The sequence below is a fragment of the Egretta garzetta genome, unplaced genomic scaffold (assembly GCF_000687185.1).
Source record: "Egretta garzetta isolate BGI_Z169 unplaced genomic scaffold, ASM68718v1 scaffold188, whole genome shotgun sequence".
Classification (NCBI taxonomy): Eukaryota; Metazoa; Chordata; class Aves; order Pelecaniformes; family Ardeidae; genus Egretta; species Egretta garzetta.
The window spans coordinates 2,758,602-2,777,641 of record NW_009260622.1 but is presented as its reverse complement, the minus strand read 5'-3'; the positions used below and the strand labels follow the sequence as shown (position 1 = coordinate 2,777,641).

The following is a 19,040-nucleotide window of genomic DNA, read 5'->3' as shown; positions in this document are numbered from 1 at the left end:
GCACTGCCATACCGGCACCGCTGGCCTCCGCACCCGCGGCCTCCTGCGCGTCACCCCAGGCAAACGACCCAGGCCATGTCCCCTGCGACCTCAGCCTTCCGCAGCCAGCGCAGAGGTGCAAGTTACATCTCCCCTTCCTTACACCATCCCACCACCCACGTTACAGGGCTGCGCTTCACGGTGCTGCTGCTCGCACCCTTCTTGCCTGGTGACCTTCACCAATTCCTGGCAGTGCTTGTTCCTGGATCCTGATTCAGATGTCCTCTGCGAATTTAGGCACAAATTACTCCAGCATTTCTATTCTGTTTATGACTTCAAGATTTTCTTCACAATCACAGTGACTAAATCTTCATTAAAACTAAGTATACAAATCAGATTCCAATAATGCACTGGGCTACAGAAGCTGAGATACGTGCTTGGCCTGATAAACTTCATATTTCATCGGGCAGGGTTCCTGGATGCCACCATGGTCTTTCCCACCGGTTGCTGTTCCCATCCCAGCTAAACTCTGCCCAGTGTGTCTTTGACATCTGTTCTGTCTTCTCCATTCACTCATCTTGCTTCACTCCAACTCTCCTAACTCCATTGCACTTTCCTCCTGCTATCTCCATACCTTCATGTTCTTTGCTACGAACAAGAAAACAAAGGAATCCTTCAAGAACTGCACACCCTGCTCACCTCCAGCCCACGTACCTTTCATGCTGTTGACCTTATTCTTCAATCAAACATGAAAAACAAAATGCCCAGTGGCAAAGATGTTATTTCATCAGGAGGATTAGAAACTGGTACTTCAATGGTCCTGTTCAAATGAAGTACACTTTCCTAGTGATACTACCATGAAAAAAATTGGTCAAGACAAATAGTCATATAACACATCCTTTTCAAAATGTGGAACATTAAATTACATCTAGAAAACCACAAATAGGGAAGTCTAACAGGATTAATGGTATCTGGTCAGCCAGAAACTGGGCTGATAGCCTGGTGGAAGCTTGGTTAAAGTCAGTGTAGAAAACCAACGAGCGATTGAGAAAATGTCAGTAATGGTAACAAAGAAAAAATTGCTTCAGATTGTGTAACCAGTGAGGCAATGGCCCCGTGCCCCAGTGTCACAGCTGGTGGATGGGGATCCAGCCCCCACTCCTTTTAAATCACTTCCTCCCGCTTCGCCGTTCCCCTGTAACGCTTTTCTCTGTGGCTGTGCTCTGGATCAACTCTGCAAAGGGACTGGTTTTACAAAAAACATCTGTCTGGGAGAGTGCCTTGATTTATTTATTTCAAACAAATCCCATTGGGAGCTGGATGCCGAGCAGTGCGTAGCCAAGCAGCACCAGCCAGAGTGCCGCAGCCTCGGGAGGGCACGGGCTTCTTCAGCCGGATTCGCCTCGAGGGGAATCGTAATGTGGGTGTTAGACATTTTCTGTGAGCGAAGCCCTGCCTGCACTGAGCAGGAGGTGCGACTGTGGCTGCTGTGGGCAGGTGCCCGTGGGTGCTGATAGCATTCAGCTGACCGGGTTACTGTTTTGGTAAGACTGCTCTTTGCTGCCGTGGGCACTGCCAGCCCAAGCTCGCTCCTGCCACCTGCATAGCTGCACCAGCAAGGGCAGCAAACCCACTGCAGGCTGTCATTCGTGCCAGCACAGCTTCTTCCTGTTTGAAACCACAAAGATTTACACGGGGGCACCTATACAGATGGAGGAAATGCCCAGTGCCGATAAGGATCGGATAAAATAGTCAGCTCTACATCTCCATCTTACCCAGCAGTCCCGGTCATCGCAAAATCTGAACCTCTTTCTAGAGCATGGCCAGCTTATTTCTCCATCCCTTTGCAAAATCCTTCATTTAACAAAAATCCCACTTGGAAATGTTCACTAAGCAAAGACTCGCCGTGCCTACTTACTCACACACGCAGCTGTATTTAGACCACTTACAACGTGCGGCTCATTTAGCTGTTGTAGCTACTCCCTACAGCTGCCTGCTGTCCTGGGCTGCCAGATCTCATCTGCCTGCCCAGGCAAGCTCAACTGCTCGTGGTTCTGGGAACTAAAACACCACAGTCACAATGACCAAGAGCAGAGAATGGTGGATAAGCCCGAGTGTGAGTTCAAAATCACCATTTAACATACTAAAAAGTAGCACACACCAAACTGGTTTTTTTTAAGACGAGGGATGTTTTCATACACCTTAAAATGAGCTCAAGGTAAACTAATAATAGTTAGCATTTTCCCAGTGAAAAATGAAAACTATTAAATAAAGAAAACCAAAGAGTAAACATAAAAAAAGAAAAGAAAAGACTAGCGAGTCGCGTCAGAGCTTCTGGGTAGCTCTCATTTCTCTCCCGTCCTCGCTGCATTCTAGCTCAAGTTACACGATGGATTACACCAGCGCAAAAACTGCAATTGTCATTTAATTTTTGTCTTTACAGTTGAAGCCGAGTCATCCTGACATTTTGTAACGAGGACATTTCAGCAACATAATTAATAGTTACACCAGTTTCAGGCACCAGCACAGAGAATGTTTAGGCAGATATTTTCAATGCCATTCCAATTAGTGCAGCCTCATTCCAAAAACTGTTTGTAGAACTGACTCTTAGGCTGTATTGCAATTTAGTAATAACATGTTTTAATTTCTTACTTCTCAATCTACCATTCTTATCCATTCATGGAGACCACTGAAGTAGAAATAGAAATCCCTTCTCCTCCCACAAATATTTCAACTCATGAATCATATTTTCTCCATTTTTTCCTCATATTCAACTGCAGAAATATTTTTTTTTTAAATGAGAGAAAAGACATGGTGATAGAATTCACTTCAAATGGTAATTTAGTAAAAGGAGCAACTGAAGAACCTAAACAGGATGTTTGTACTTGACCAAAACTGTCACAAGTGATAACACCGTTGCCACAAAACCACTGGCCCAATGCTGTAACCGGCTGACATGACAAACCTAGCCACCAGCCTCCAGGCTCTACCTGTAACTAAAATAAAACTCATCAAATGTCCCTGTTACTTGGCTTGAGGTGAAAGTGGCGCTGAATTTTAACACAGACACATTCTTTTAAGCACCATATTTTGGCCTTTGGTATCTTTGTGTTTTGGACAGAAGCAAATGACATCCCTCAGCAGCTAAACTTCCTTCACGGCATTTCTGCCCATTACCCCATTCCGCCATCCAAGAACAAGGGAGGAGGAACAACCGACTGTTGCACGGTGACTCTCAATTGCACTAATCCTGAAAGAGGAGCAAAGGGATGCACAGCTGGGCTTACATATATCTGCATCATCAGGGATAACGAAATCAAGCGACAGTGATGCTGCAGCCTGCAGACTTACTCCCGCAGCGTCTCGGGATTCAAACAGACTTCCAAAGCCTCCCTCGTGGGCACTCCAATTTTCTGCTTTGTATTAGAACGCTTTCGATTTTTAGGTAGAAAATCACTATGAAATATTTAGACTAGGCTGTAGCCCAATGGGCTACACCCACTCCTCAACATATTTCTTGCACAGCATCAGCTTTGCTGTAGAGGTTTTACATGTGATCTCACCATTCACAGCAAGGACGCGCTCCCCTGATTTCCAAGTCTTTGATTTTCATTTGCCTGTTGCGAAGGAATGCCCAAAGGAAAAACTCCAGCCTCAGACTGAAAAGTTAGATTTGTTAAATCAAGTGAAATAAAACCTATTTTGGTTTTTCTGCTGCCAGTGGCTTGTTCTTCTGATGCTCAGTTTTTGTAAGCACAGAACCTCAGGCTCACAAAGGAGCCCTGAAAGCTGCAGAATTCATACAGCACAACTGCTAATTAAAAGGAGCCGGTTTATTTTTCATAATCTAAAATAATTATCTTTTTTTTTTTCTCCCAGGATTTTTTTTTTTTTCCCAGATCATTAAATTAATACCACAGTAAACAACGTTTTATTTCCCCCCTCTCCCCCTTCCCAAAATGTTTTGTCACAGAACCAGTTCTGGACCACTTGGCCACCCCTGAGGCTGTCCTGTAGGGAGAGTTTATCAGATGCTGTCAGTGTTTTCATCACTGCACATTTCAAAGCCAGAAATGGTTTATTGGCAAGTCCAAGGTTGAGCCCCCATTTTTGATGCGAAGGGTTGTACAAAACTACCAGGTTGGTGATTGAAATGATTTCGTATATTTCCACAGAGCAGGCAGCACAAGCACACTTGGTGTTATGTTTTATGCACCGGATAGTCCTGACTCTTTGTGGTTTGCCATTCAAGTTTGCAAAGACAAGAGAAAGTTCAATCTGGCAAAGCACATCCTGTGGACACGACTGGCTGGCGGGGTGCGCCTCAATCAAACCAGAAATTTCTGAGTCCGTGAGCCTTTACTGTAGTGGTTCCCAGCGTTTGGGAAGCAAACCTTCCTGCCTTTCTTGCCTTTCTCCCCCACTTCTCCATTGCACCTCTGTGCTACAGAGCACGGCCTCCTCCTCGTCTCCATGGCTTGGCCTCCTCCTTCCCGCCTGTGACACCCACCCACAGGCAATGCCTTCCAATGTGTTTCACCAAGCCTCCAACGCATCCAGGTCTCTAAGCTCCACCGATTAAAGAACATGTAAATAAACTGTATTTTGGGCATGTGCCTATATTCCTCCAAGGAGCAAGTCCCGGTGCCAGTTTCCCACTCAAACAATGGATGGTGGCTTTGACAATGCACTTGCAAATTGCACTCATTACCTATTTAGCACAATACGCTATAAATTTTCTTCCATTTTAGTTGGGCTACTAAATAAATAATCGAGCTTTTATGCCTAGGACTCCAGTGTTTTTGCCTGATGAACACTGCAGAAGGTCAGAAGAATAACACTCTGTTTGACTTTTTATATTCTGGAAGCGCAATGCAATTGTGGAACTACATTTGCTTTAGCTTACTTCGTTTATTTATTTTTTTTCCTAAAACATGAGTATCAAATTATAGGTAATTCTGACACCTAGGGAGATGGCTCAGACTATAGGCATGTAACTGGCTGCACAAAATGTTTGTGATTCCACAGGCAGTTCAAGGTGTGACATTATTCTTCGTACCTGTTATTACCTGGTTTCATAAGTGCATGTTCTACAAATAGCAGGGTGCACCTTCTTTGTCTGAAAATGTAGCCCATTGCACGTGGCATTTTGAGCTTTGTTTCAGAGCTGTGTTTGCAGCTGCACCATTTGTAAGGAAGACACGCGTGCAGGAGTAGGGATTTGGTTGCTAAGGGCTTAAAAACTTGCAGTCGTGCAGTAACTGTGCAGCAGGCAGCCTCGTACGCTGCGTGATTTCCCCGTGCTACTGACTCACTCCCACAAATGACAAGCTAAAGAGGTGGGTTTGGTGTGGTGAAGCATCACTCTTTCTCAAGCCAGTACTGAAATAGGCTTGGACCATGACATTCAGTCCCTCAAAATAAGAGCAAAAGTGCTAAAGCTGCCCATTCACGGGGCTTAGCAGCTGCACGCACGCAATCATTGCTAGGAAGGAGCATTTTAGCAAGAGAAATGCAAACGTGAACTAGGATGCCGAAGCAAGAATCATTAGCAATATGGTATCATTGTACATATGCCCTAAGCCTACACAAGATGCATTCATCTTTTAAATTTATCTTTTAAACGTCTGAACTGAGACAAGACTACTGCAATTAATTGGCAAGTTAAACACTACCAGATTATAATGCACTGTTAACACCTGCATCTCTGATCTGCACGGATGGCTTTGATATTATTTTTTCTTTTGACAAGTGGGCGATAGCGGATATCCTTTAAGCCTATATTTAATGAAGCCCTCCATAAATCCATCAACACTTGCTAAGGGAAACTACAATAAAGCTCATACTGCCATAGGCTCTGCTATCAAGAGAACATTTGGCATGCTCGTAATGAAGTTTCAGAGCAGATACTTCTCACGTTGATCTGAGGAATTGTACTATTTGTATAGGATCTTTTTCTTCCTCGCACAATTATATGTTGTGGATCAAGAAGGAAACAGCTCTTCAGTACCTAATTTTCAAAACAATAATAGTCGAACTGTCATTCATCTAGGACAGCTGTGTCAAATATAAGAAATGAAGACAGAAAAAAGTGCAGCTTTCTAGACAAACTCATATTTTTATTTTGTTGGCTCTGGAAATGATTTTGCTATTAGCTGTAGCTGTTCTGTGAATTCTCACCATACTGATTTTTATTTATGTTACGCGTCCTGAGGGTGAGATAAAAAATGCAAAGCTATAAACTGAGAATAAATTGGTTTTTGTTACACACTTTATATTTGAAAATTTTATTGAAAAAAAAAAAAACAACCCACGAACCCTATATAAAGTGGTTATTTTGTCAGTTAAGACTGAAAGAATTGATGGGAGAACAGAAGAATAGGTAATGAGGAAATTTGATTTTTTCCAAACCTGGGCATCATGAGTTGAGAGGGGTGGAGTACTTTTTAACATGTACAGAGATTTAGGTACCCCAAAACAGAAAATCATCCGAGTGTGCACTGAACTTTACGGACCCAAGCAAGCAAACTGGTTTCATGGAAACAACCAGTGTGGTTAAAAAAAAAAAAAAAAAAAAAAGGTATGTTTGGTATTGTGAACACCTAAAATGCACGGAGACAAATTTTTGTGAACAAATTTGGCAAAGTGGATCTACAGGACTGTAAAGGTCTGTTAAACTAATTCAGTTAACTTGATTTAAAAGCATCCTCTGTCATCATGGACATAGGACTGCAACGCCACTGAGGATCTAGGAAACCAATACGCATAAAAGGTTTCAGGACAGATTCTACATTACTACAACAAGAATACAGGTTATTTGTCAAGTAGTGATTTACCCCATATATTCCTCCTGCATCACCTTCTGTTCACAACACACCATGATTTGTACGCCTGGCCCTCACATTTGCATGGTTTCATTAACTGGGTGCTTTGGCTTTTGGTCAACTCACAGTTTGTTTTGGTTGTCTTTGGGGGTTTTTTGTTGTTGTTGTTTGGGCTTTTGTTGTTGTGGGGGTTTTCTAATTTCAAAGCTTAAATGAGCTGATTGAAGTATAGACAAGATCATTATTAATAACCATGGCATCTCATTTATGCTTTGAATCGTATTTGCCCCTAAACCTACATAAGCAAAACCATAGGAACATCTCTACGCAACAACTATCAAACCATTTTTAAACAGGCTTTGTTCGTGCTGCTCAGCGTGTCCTGCTTAACCAGACCGAGAAGGAACACAGAGGGGTCCTGGCCGACCCGGAGCGCTCAGGTGCGGTACCTGCCCACCAAAGGCAGCCTCCGGCGGCAGAGGGGAGCCGGGGAACGCCTCCCTGCGGGCTTCAGCTTCTTCAGCTTTCCCCCCTGCCCCAGCAGTCCCTTAGGGACCATCAGTTTGACAGCATGTTTTCAGCAGAGATGGTTTTCATGCTGTGACCGTGCGCCACTGAAAGAGACTCGAACGCTGCAAAGGTGGATTTGTATTCCTGACCCTGGACCGATGCCCATTGCTGCTCAAGGTTTTAGTTGTTGTATTTCACCCTGGTCTTCCCTTTTGCTCTTGTAGTTCTAGGTATTGGGCTGACATTATGGACAGTACCTTTGCTTTTCCTCCCTATGTTTAGACTCTATGCTTGACTGAAAAAAAAAAAAAAAATATATATATTTATATATAAAAAAATAGCACTAGGTACTATGAATTTTACTTGATTTTGTTTTTTACTTTTCTTTAGAGACACACTTTTACACAAACCTTGAGTAATATTTGGATTTTACCTAAACCAAGTATTGGAAAATAAGGCACATGATGAGCTCCACCTGTTCTAATTCTGAATAGAGACATTTTCTGCATGAAGTAATTGCATCAGAGAAGTTAATCTTTGGGACTGCAAGATGTGGCAATCAGAGAGGCTAATGGAGTTTGAAAGGAGAGGGATGCTGCTTTAGAAAGGCTGGGATGTCCACCAGTACATGATTCAGTTATAATAGGCATTAAAAAGCACGCTTTCCAATAAATCAGACAGCTTCGAGCATCAGTGGTATTAACAGAGATCAAAATGTTGCAAAAACCACTGCCCTTTATAAGGAATTAACTCAAAAGTGCAGAAGATAGAAGCTGCAATAATGAAATAGATAATACGATAACGGGCAGGAGCGTGTCATTGCTGGTTCTTTTCTCTGTTTCCGAGTTATGCTTCCTGTCCTGTTGTGGCTGTGCGATGGCAGACACTTTTCTAGGTCAGCAATGAATGTGAGCTGAAGTCAAACACACACAAGTCCAGTGCTCACCCCACCAACGCTAATGTAGAGCACCCACCGGCAAGCAGGGAGGCTATGGGAAGCACACGCAGAGAAGAGCCCTCTTGCCTGAGCACACAACACAAGAAGAGACAGAGGAAGCCTCAGCACCGTGGCAGTAACCTCACGGGATCACACAGACACCAAGAAGGCTTTCTGCCTAAGCTCTTATTTTGCAAACAGAAGCCATCATCTTTCCTGATTCCAAACATACTGCAAGCCCTGCAGTAAGCACAATGGCTTTCACCAGGAAAAATAAAAAATTAATGCAATACTCATCCCTTTTCCTTTGTTTCAGCCACTCTCTGCCATCCCATCAGCTCAAGCACCTCAGCCAGGTCCTTTCCCCCCCTGCAGATCCAAGCTCAGTGGTCATTTACACTTTGCTCCACGCTGTATTTATCAGCAGCCCCAGGAAAGCTCCCACCTCCTCACTGCCAGCTGTGGGAAAGGCAATCATCAGCCTCACTGAGCTCAGCCCAGAGAGCTGATTATCTACACAATTTTTAGACAAAGTCACTCCTCAAAGTTCCTATTGACTTTTTGGAAAGTTTTGAACAGAAAGGGTAGGTCAGGAGAAAAGTTTCTTTAGAGGAATAGAGCTAATACATTAAAGTAAACCTAATGCATTTTTTCTTTTTTTTTTTTTAAAAAGCAATGCAACTTTTAAGTTCAAATTTAACATTTTAAGTAAGCCAGCTTTTACCTTAGCTCATGCAAATAAATATGCTACTTACACACAAGCAACAGCCTGGGCAAATCCTCTATGCAGCGAGCAAAGTAAGAACTAACGAATAAGAACAGGAGAGTCCTTTAGGCGAGAAGAGAGGCTAATGAGCAGAGACAGCGCACGTACCATGCTCACTTCTGCTCTCACACCAATGCAGCTCTCTTAGCTTCAGTAAACTTGTTCAGTAAACTTGTTCCTAATTTACATTAGGGAAGAATAGAATCAGCTGTCTTTTTTAATTGTTGAGATGCAACGTTACTGTAAACTGTACACACCTGCCAGCACGGTGAGTTCCACCACACTGGGTTTTAGGTGTTGGTTCAGTTCTTGTACATGGGAGAGCAGCTAATTCCCAGTCCTGCTTGCTCCAGAAACAGAGTCTCCCCCTCAGCTACCTCCAACAGAAATATCTCTATGGCACAGCCTGCTTTCTGCTGTGGGGCAGTGGTCAGATAGGTCCTACCTGTTCTTCAAGTTCTGTGATAAAGATCCATGACTTGCCCACAGGGGCTTAGCTAGGGATCCTGCTATGCTCCAGCCTGGTCACTGAGCTGTGAGATGCAGCTTTGGGCACAGGAAGAGCTTGACACGGTGGCATGGAGAGTAAAGCCTTGCAGAGACTCTGTGCCAAGTCACATCACTTCATGTCCACTGCTGTCCGCCCGGCCAAGGCAGGCCCGAGCTGCATCTACCCGATTCCCCCGAGCAACCCTTTGCTACAGGATATCATAAAACTATTTGCCAAAACGTTTTGCTGTCCCGGCTTCCCAGCAGTTTCCTGACATTTTATTTCTAGACAAGAGCTCATACTTCAATACTCCTCCTTCCCTCCTCATCTCCCCTTCATTTCCAACCTGTTGACCAATACAGTTAAAGAAGGCAGAGATCTAAACATGCAATTACCTTCTTATAGATGGTTATGAAAAGGCAGTCGGAGCCCCACAACTTTGCACCTTTTGAGGTAAAGCTGTGAGCTCAGTCCTCACAGGACAGGCTCAGAGTCTACGTTTAAGAGAGAGAGACCGCAAGCCTCAGGAGCTGTTTGGATGTGGAGACATCAACAGATACTACCAAGGTGCAAAGCCCCAGGACAGCAGGTTGTCTTGGCTTCCTGCTAGCAAAACTGCTCATTTCCTCCTGCTGCTGACATAGTTACACGGCATCATGATACTACTTGGTATCAAGCTATCAGTGGAGAGCAGGCTTGTTACCATGGGTGCTTTTGGAGATAGGGCACTTTCTCACAATACCCACAGCTGGCCCATGCTGGAGAGCAGATTTCCCAGTTAGGGCAGGTCTCTAGACGTGATCCACCTCTCCTGTAAACCCATCACCTCCTCTTTCACATCACATTGCTCCCAGTGCTGCTGCAGTCAGTCCTGCACAGGCAGCACTTTCTGCATGGGGTGCCCAGCACCACCAGCGTAAGGAACCAGCCAGAAATCCTGCCCAAAGTTTGACAGGACAGAGCAGCAACTCTGGCAGCAAGTCCAGGCACCCAGAGCAACACTGGTCTCAAAGCAGGTTGTAAGATCAGGGGGGTGAGAAGGGTACCCACGTTAGCATAAACATTCAGTTTATTTTTACTTATCACCACTGAGAGACCTCTTGCTCTAGTCCTCATTCACTGTGGTTCCGATTATAACCCCTTGGTTTCCCTGAGCAGAGAAGGGTCACATCTGCTCTTGGACAAAGTCTTTTGCCTCCTGGGACTAAACCACCACACTGCTCTGTGTAGACTAGTTCAGTGTTGTACACTTTCCACCTTCCCACACGTCCATCACGTGTTTTTACCTTTCTTCTGCTCCCATGTTTATTTTTTCCACCTTCCTGGACCACCTCACACCTGGTCCTGCTGTACCCACCCCTTCTTTTTTCATTCCTCCAGAGCTTGTGGTAGAGCCTAGAGAGCAAGGGTTTCCTTTCTGCCTTTTTTTCCACTCCCAAGCATGAGCCTTGTGCAAGGGGGACCATGATGGGGCAGCACTGATGGGGGAAGGGTGCACACCTTAAGGGTACACTGGTTCTGCAGCATTTTCCTGCACTGTTACCTCCCAAGCGCAAAATACAGAACTCTGTTTTGCTTTGCTCTTTAGGGGAAGTTACCATTTTTCTATACAGCCAGCATCTTCAGGCACTGGCACTTTGATAACTTAGTATTTCTTCCCCTTTCTAGGGTGATCACAGTACAGGAGTTACTGCACATATTACGGTCATTCTATTTTAGTGCGGGAATCAACATCCTTTGGCAAATACCAATCCCCGTATCAAACCCCAACTGTTCCCAAAAAAACTGATCTAGAGACTCCCCCACTGCTACCTAGTTTCTGTTGTTTTAAGTAACAAACTAAAGCATAACCCTAGATCATGGATTTAAGAAGTCTCTGGAGTGAGACAGCATGCTGCCTATCGAACTTGCTCTTCAGGAGACAAATGCTTTGCCAGAAAAATTTAAGCACTAAGTGTGAAAAAGCCATCCCAAAATTTATTCTCAAAATGTCAACAGAAACGCATCAGTAGATACTCAAAAACTACAGAGTTCTTAAAAGTCATACATTCACAATGCAGAAACTTGACAATTGGGATGCCTTTTGCATGGTCTATGTAACAATATCCATTTTACAGTGTAAACAGGTACTGGTATGTTCTTACTTACAAGTCCAGCAGGAAAGGCACAACTCGGCATACAGAGATCATATGCAAGAATCAGGTGCAACAACATTACACAAACTTTTGGTAATCTGCATTTTTGGGGCCTTCCACAACGGAGACTGGACTTGAAGATTTCCTGCAGTCAACAACTAGACTTCTTTCCATCGTTCAGTCCTTCCATACCAAATGCTCACTTTCCAGTCTGGTTTAGATCCCATTACACACACAGTTCCAGCAGACGTTAGAGGAATAGTGAAAGGTCAGTCCAGTAAGTCTTCAGGTGCTTCCACTAATACATCAGGTTTTGGTTTCAGATAGTGCATGGAAGCATCTGCTTGAATCTCAGTTCATTACAGTGGTCATTAATAGAAAAATAGACACTACAACTACAAAAGGAAAAAATGAGGTAGATAACTTAGAATCCAGATGACTATCCCAGCAACCTTCATACAATACAAACGGATCATTAATTACCATTTTGGTAGAATGTAAGTTCACAGACCACCAAGAAGCTTAATGACCAGAGTAGGAATGCCATCCAAAAACCCACAAAACATTTAACCTAAGCATGAATACTTCATATTTAAATACAGGTTTACACAGACTGATCTTCTAAATTACCCAAATGAAAAAAAAAAATAAAAATAAGAGTCTCTTGCTAAGAAAACCAGTTCCCATGCCTAATTGCAACAGTCACCTGAGATTCCTTGCAGAGCTGTTAGACCTGACTTCCCAAGGCAAGTCTTCCCTTTCAAGAGAGGAGGAAAAAAAAAAAAAAAAAAAAGTATATACATACCCACCCACGCTTGTTTGGGGCTCTTGGTACTGAAATAAAAACATTTAGGAAAAACTGCACATCTTTGGAAGTAGGAGTTTTGGCACTATACTTGAAGGACTGTCCTAGTAGTAGTATTAAATAAGCAGCAGTCAACAATACAGAGAATTAATTCCTTAGGAGCAGTGATTAAAGAAAAACAGCAACTTTCTTTTCATAGAACTTCTGAGGCAAAAAAGGAAGTAAAACAAAAAAAATCTGTAGTTTTTATAGCCATTATAGTAAAAAGTACATTCAGAAACCACACAGAGCCAAAAATCCAAACAGAAAAACTATTTCTAAGAGGGTGGCAGACATTCTAGGATATTTACCCGCATTAATAGTTTTCATTTCTCATCAGTAAATAGAAGCTTTTCCATCAACAGTAGGTTGTTTCCACTCTAGTCAAAACCCCCAAGTATTTCACTCTCAACAAAGAGGTAAATATTCTAACCTTTGGAATTTCAAGTTGTAGAAACTTCTGTAAGGCTGTACACATTAAAGTCACACATAAGAACTACTTTGCAAGACCCGCATCTTTCCAAATAGAAGGAAATCCTATTCTTTATTATTTACTATTTGCAAAGCAATATCATGATTGTACTCTGGGCAACTCTTACAAAGACAACCATAAAATCATTTGCACGTCAATAGGAAAATAGGAGGCTGAAGTGGAATCTCTTAAAAATATATGTTTGTGTATATATATATATTTGCTCTTTCTGTACGTCAACCTCACTAGAGATTTTAACTAACAGCAATTTTGTTCTCCTCCATGAAGTGAGGGAACTGGTGTTTTGGCACATTGTCTGCAGCAGCACCACTGGCCTTCTCCGTTTCAGAACCAGTCCCAGACTGGGTCCCATCTATTTTGGAGACTGTAGCAGTATTTATTGCCGAACCACCCCCAATGGTGACTGGAAGGGTAGGTAAGCCACCGCTCTGGATCACCGAGATCTCGTTAGTCTTCATTGCTATGCCATTGCTGAGTACTGCTGCATACTGATTCCATACTGCGGGGTCAATGCTCACTGAAGGAGGCATTATATCCTTTGGAAACATTTCAGATACCTTCTTGGGGTCGTTCCCCAGCAGAGCCATGGGGTTATCGATCGAAAGCCTTCTTCCCCGCCTGGCAGAGTTATTCCACATGTGAGTTCCTACATGGACCTTCCAGATGGGAAAAAAGTAAAAAGAATTGTTAAAAAGAACTGCAGTTCTTTTATTGTATACCCAAGTTCTACTTCGTTTACAGCCAAGTTGCTCAGAAGAAGTCATGCAATGCTCCATTTGCATTCAGGTAAGCACTTAAGCTGGCTGGTTCTTGTCTTTGTCCTCTTCCTGGCATGTGTAAGATATAGTCGTTCTACTGCCCGACACCACTGTGGCTCTCTAGAGTTTACTGCTGAAGTGCTTGTAGGACTGTGTTTTTACACTTATCGTTAAGTGGCATTGGCAAAGATGTCCCTCTCACCCCTCAAAAATAAAAGGACATTATTTGCTGTGAACAGACTACATTGAAAAAAATACCAGTTAACACAGACAAAAAAAAAAACCCGCACCAAGGAATTTGGAAGAGAGGTTACACCTAAGCTAAAATCCTCCACATCACAAACACACCGACCGCTAGTGCTTCCAGCAAGTGACTGTTCACAAACTGCAGTGTTCTCCCTCCCCATCAGCATTTATGCAAGAGGACTGAAGAACCTAAGAGGTTCTCATGGGAAGCGAGAAGCCTCTGTGCGAGCGAGGGAGCTGCAAGTCCCTTACAGGGCAAAAGGATTAGTCCGACAGTAAGGACAAGCTTGCAGCACTTCTTCAGCAAAGTGCTTAGACACAATCCCCAAGTACTTTGTGCCGTCTCAGGCTTATCCTCTCAGTTTTATCCCTCCCTGTCCTGCATGGTGTTTCGAGCAGTGCAATGCATGTATTCTGTAGGCGTCATTTTGTAGCAGTCAGTCTATGAAATGTTTATGTCTTGACACATGCAAATCTAAACAAAAATAAAGCAATCTGCTTAGTAAGGGCTAGGCCTTCCCTACCATCCAAAAATGAACGTCAAGGACAGTAGCAAAGACTTTTGCGGGCGATCGCAGTACGCCATTTAGCAAGTTGTGTGAGGAAACTCGGGAAGGAGAGACTGAAGTCAAAGATAACCATTTGAGGAACTGAAAGAAAATCAAAGTTGCCCCCAAAGGCAGGGCAAATATTAGCAATAGTCTTTCCCTCTCTGGTATGACCTTCCCCGACAAAGGGGATCACAACATAAGAGGCGACTTACCTTCAGGTTTCCTTTCGTTGTAAAGGCTCTCCCACAGATGGTGCAGGCAAATGGCTTTTCACCAGTATGGGTCCGTTCATGAATCTGAAGGGCGCTGGCAGAGGAGAAGTTCTTCCCACACGTAGTGCAGATGTGCTGTTTGGCGGGACGGCAGAATTTCGGTCGTGGCACGAGGAGAGGGGCAACACCAGGGGAGAGAGCTGGTGGGCCAATGAAATGGCTAGTGCTAATGGGACGCTCGCTGGGCATCTCCATTTTTATTAGGGCTGGTGGGGCTCTAACAAAAGCAGCTGGAATACTACTTCGACCTGGAAAGAAAGCAAAAGATAACCTTTACCCAAACCTCCTTCTGCTTCTGAGCTTAGATCTGGCTAAGATACCAGAGGCCCTGCCTTTGGAGCTGCATGTGCCCGAGAAGCATGCCCACAAAGCTCTCCAGAGGCACATTGTAGGGCTGCTATTACGCTTGGTAGGATGCTCTGAAAGAAATCAGATCATGCCTATTTTTGTTGGTGAGCTTAGGAGTTAGAAAGTCTCACTTTCAGGTCAAATTTAGATCAACATTGGCCTCAATGCTAAAGAGCTCGAAAACCCCACAAAAGATTCCAGAGTTTTAACGTCACATTCTTGGGTTAAGTGGTTTTCCAAGAAACACAAACGTGCATCTTTAGGGAGCTACAGGGAGGTATCGGGTAAGCCCGTGAAAGATTCTAAGTGCACAGCCTCTATTTATTTTAAGGACCTGTATGCTACCCTTACAGGAGATGACAACACTTAAGTCTTCGAATTTTGCTGAATTTTGAGTCTGGCTGAGTCAGGAACACTTTACAGGGCATATGCCCCTATCCTAATAGAGGAGAAGGAAGAGGGGAAAGCTGAGCAGGTTTTGACTTCTGTTGGTCCCTTTAGAGATGGGTTTCCTCCGGTCCTAAAACCCGCCCCAAGTTACCGTCAGCATTTCACATTACTTACCATATTCTCCATTTGCAAAGTGTAACCCAGGTTCTTCTTTAATGACCTTCCGACCAATATTGCCGTAAGTTAAATCCAAAGCACCGACGACCCCTTCCATTTCTGCAGAAGCATTCTCAGGACCCTCCAATTTATTTCCCGTGCCTGTATCTTCTTGATTGTTGAAGCTAGGCGACTTTGACCTTACACTTTCAGCTTGGCTGTTGGCTGGGGACAGAGCCTGGAGCGATGCAGACTCAGAGGCAGCAGGACTCCTGCCGTTCTGATAATCTGGATCTCCTGCCACAGAAGAGGAATCATTTGTCATGCCATCACTTTCTGCTGAGCCATTGTCACTAGACTTCAAGCTGCTTTGCCGCTGCAAGTTCAAAGCAGAATTGACAATCTTCATTTGATTCTCCAGTGCTGCAATACCAGAGAAGGTGGCTGCCGTGGCTGGCGATTCTGATTGTGCATCGTATGGAGTAGGAGGTTTTGAAGAACTCCTAGGGCCATCCTGAGAGTCCAGGTCCTCTTCCATCTCTATGCTCTCCACGGTCTCGTCTGGGCGACTGATGTCTCCATTCTTCTCAGTCACAGCAGGATCCCCATCAGTATTGTCGCAGGCGTTTTCCGGCATTGGCGTATTGGGTATTTGCCCCCCCATATGCATGCGGATATGCTGCTGCAACACAACTGCATTTGTAAACTTCTTCTGGCAAATAGGACACGAATGTTGCATCTTCAAAGGAGTATTGGCCCGGTGGACACCATAATGAGTTTTAAGGTTCCCTTTAGTGGAGAAGGCACGGCCACAGATTTTACACTTGAATGGCCTCTCTCCAGTGTGAGTACGATAATGCATTTTGAGTGAGCTCTGGCAGCTCAGCACTCTGTGGCAGATCAGGCACTCGTTGGGGTCAGCAGTGGATTTGTCGATATTTTCAACCAGTTGCTGAAGCTTTGATGTTTCTGAGCCTTGTTCGTTTGACCCGCTAACATGGAAGATGCTCACGCTGCAGGTAGCTTGCGGTGAACTCAAGCTCTGCTCTGTTCCTGATTCGTGACCGACTGCCCCCGATGAGGAAGAGCCACCCTCACTTTCTGGAGAAGGCCTTGACTGCAGGTCACTTGAGAACGTACCAGGCAGAGACTCCTTAACGCCTGCTAGGTTGGAGATGGTCTGAGGTGCACCGGTGGCCGCAGAGGTAGGCAGAGTTGTTAGGAGAGGTTTGCTATCCACAATTAGGTTAGACTCATCCAGTGGCACAGACATCCCATATGGGATTCCAGTGCTAGTGGGAACATTGTCCAGGTGCTCAGGAACCGGGTAAGGATTCATCTTTATGTGGGGGTATTTGTCTTTGTGACGCTGAAAATGCACTTTAAGGTTTCCTTTGGTTGTAAAGCGGTTACCACAAATGTTACACTTGTAGGGTCTTTCACCGGTGTGGGAACGGAGGTGAATCTGCAGGGCACTGTCATTGCCAAAGACCTTGCCGCAGAATTTACACTTGTGTTTGAAGAATGGCTCTTCTGCATTCGGTTTGCTTTCAGATACACTAATGTTGGGAGGTTTTCCCTTCCCCTTCTTTGAGGAATCTATTACAGAAGAAACGGCCGAAAGCGGATTTTGGAAGATGACGGAGTTGGAGGACTGAGGTAGCAAAGGATTCGGGAACCGAGAAATGGAGCCGGGGAGGCTTCTGCTTGCCTCTGGCTTCAAGGGGAAGGAGGAGGAAAGCCCAGCAGCCAGCGAGCCGGCAGCCGCAACGCCAGTGTTAGAATGAGGTAGTTTTCCTTGCTTCAAGGATTCCAGTGATAGGCTCTGGCTTCCAGCTTTCTGTCCGATTAAAGCAACAGCAGCCGACAGCTGCTGAGACATGTGAGCGCCCAGAGCTTTTAGTGGATCAGTAGCAGCTGCTATGGAGGGATGCAGGGCATGGGGAGCCATCATGGCAATCTGGATGCGAATTTGCTCCGTCAGCTGAATTTGCTGGAGTTGCTGCTGCTGCAAACACACGAGCTGCTCCAGGATCATGGGGATAGCATTAAAACTGGCTGCTGAAGAAGAGATGGCATCGGAGGTCCGCTGGTTCACAGCCACTTTAGTGCCACGTATTGTCTGCAAAGTCACATTAGTGTTTGGTACTTTGGATTTTGGTAGATAGCTTAGCCCAGGAGCTGCAGGCGTGACAGGGGGTTCTATTTTAAGGTACATTCCTCCTACCGACTCAGCATCCATTTTTCCTTCTCTCTTTTCTATAGAACCAGTGCAGCCCTTTGCCTGAATGTCCTTGCGTGTCCTGCTATCCATTCGATCACTTGGAAAGCTCCCTAGAGAAGCTTCAGAGAAGCTTTCCGGGGGTACTGTTCCCTCACTGTCATTCATGATTAGAACAGGTGGATTTTTAGTGCAATTTTTCTTATGCTCAAGAAATTCAGAGAGATCAAAGAATTCTGCACAGCATTTCTCACAGATTTTAGTCTCCTCCGTGCGGCATCTTTTGGAACTCATTTCACCATCTCCGTCACCTGGGACGTCTTGTGGACTCCCTTAAAATAAAAGAAAGTCACATTAGTAATAGCTAGATTTAGACTGAGCATTCCCTATTCTTACGATCACTTGACTTCACCCAAATTTTGAGTTAAAGATACAAGACACTGGAATCAAGTTTGCAGATTGATCTTAAGTCCTGCTCTTTCTTTTCCTTTGTGTGGCCCAAAAAAAAATCTGCATCTCAGTTCTGTTTTCAATAAAAATAATACAAAAGGAATCGCACAAGGCTTGATGGAAAGAGGTTTACTGCAAATCCCTTTATGCAGGTAAAAGGGAACAGCGCAGCAAGTCAACCAGCACCTGCTAAACTCTTCAAGAGGAACACGACCCAGGGAAGACAGAAAAGGCATCGACATGGAACAAAACATTACATAAGCTTATTTTGTGTTTGCACTTCAGTTTGTAATCCTTAGTTAACCATCTCACAGAAATTCATACAAGACTTAAAACAAGAACTTCAGAGCAGTTCTTAATTGTACACTGATCTATTAAAGGACAACCTCTCGCCATTATGGAAGTAATTACTAGCAAAGAGGGCTGACGAAAGCAAAAGTAAGTCCAATATTAGCTTTTAAATACTTCAAAAGCACACTTGCATTAAAAAGCCACAGTAGTAAAGAAAAGATGATTAACTTACAGAACCCCACACGTAGATATGAGCCTACATCGATACCGATGGATTACTAGAGAGCAATGCAACAAGCCCTGCTTGCAGAACAGGCAAAGGTTTCAGACCCGCTCAGGACAGGGTGCTTAGCTGCATCCGCAAGTCACCCGCTTTTGG

At 44.2% G+C, this 19,040-nt stretch overlaps 1 protein-coding gene across 1 annotated transcript in view; it reads right to left on the bottom strand.

The window, feature by feature from the left end:
- Positions 1-13,211: 13,211 nt before the first annotated feature.
- SALL4 (spalt like transcription factor 4) overlaps positions 13,212-19,040 on the bottom strand; it is a 12,773-nt gene continuing 6,944 nt past the window's right edge. The window contains exons 2-4 of the mRNA XM_009645446.2: positions 15,718-18,252; positions 14,746-15,053; positions 13,212-13,634 (exon numbers count right to left, since the gene is read on the bottom strand). Coding sequence (XP_009643741.1) covers positions 13,212-13,634; positions 14,746-15,053; positions 15,718-18,252 — 3,266 coding nt within the window. The remainder of the gene's footprint in view (positions 13,635-14,745; positions 15,054-15,717; positions 18,253-19,040) is intronic.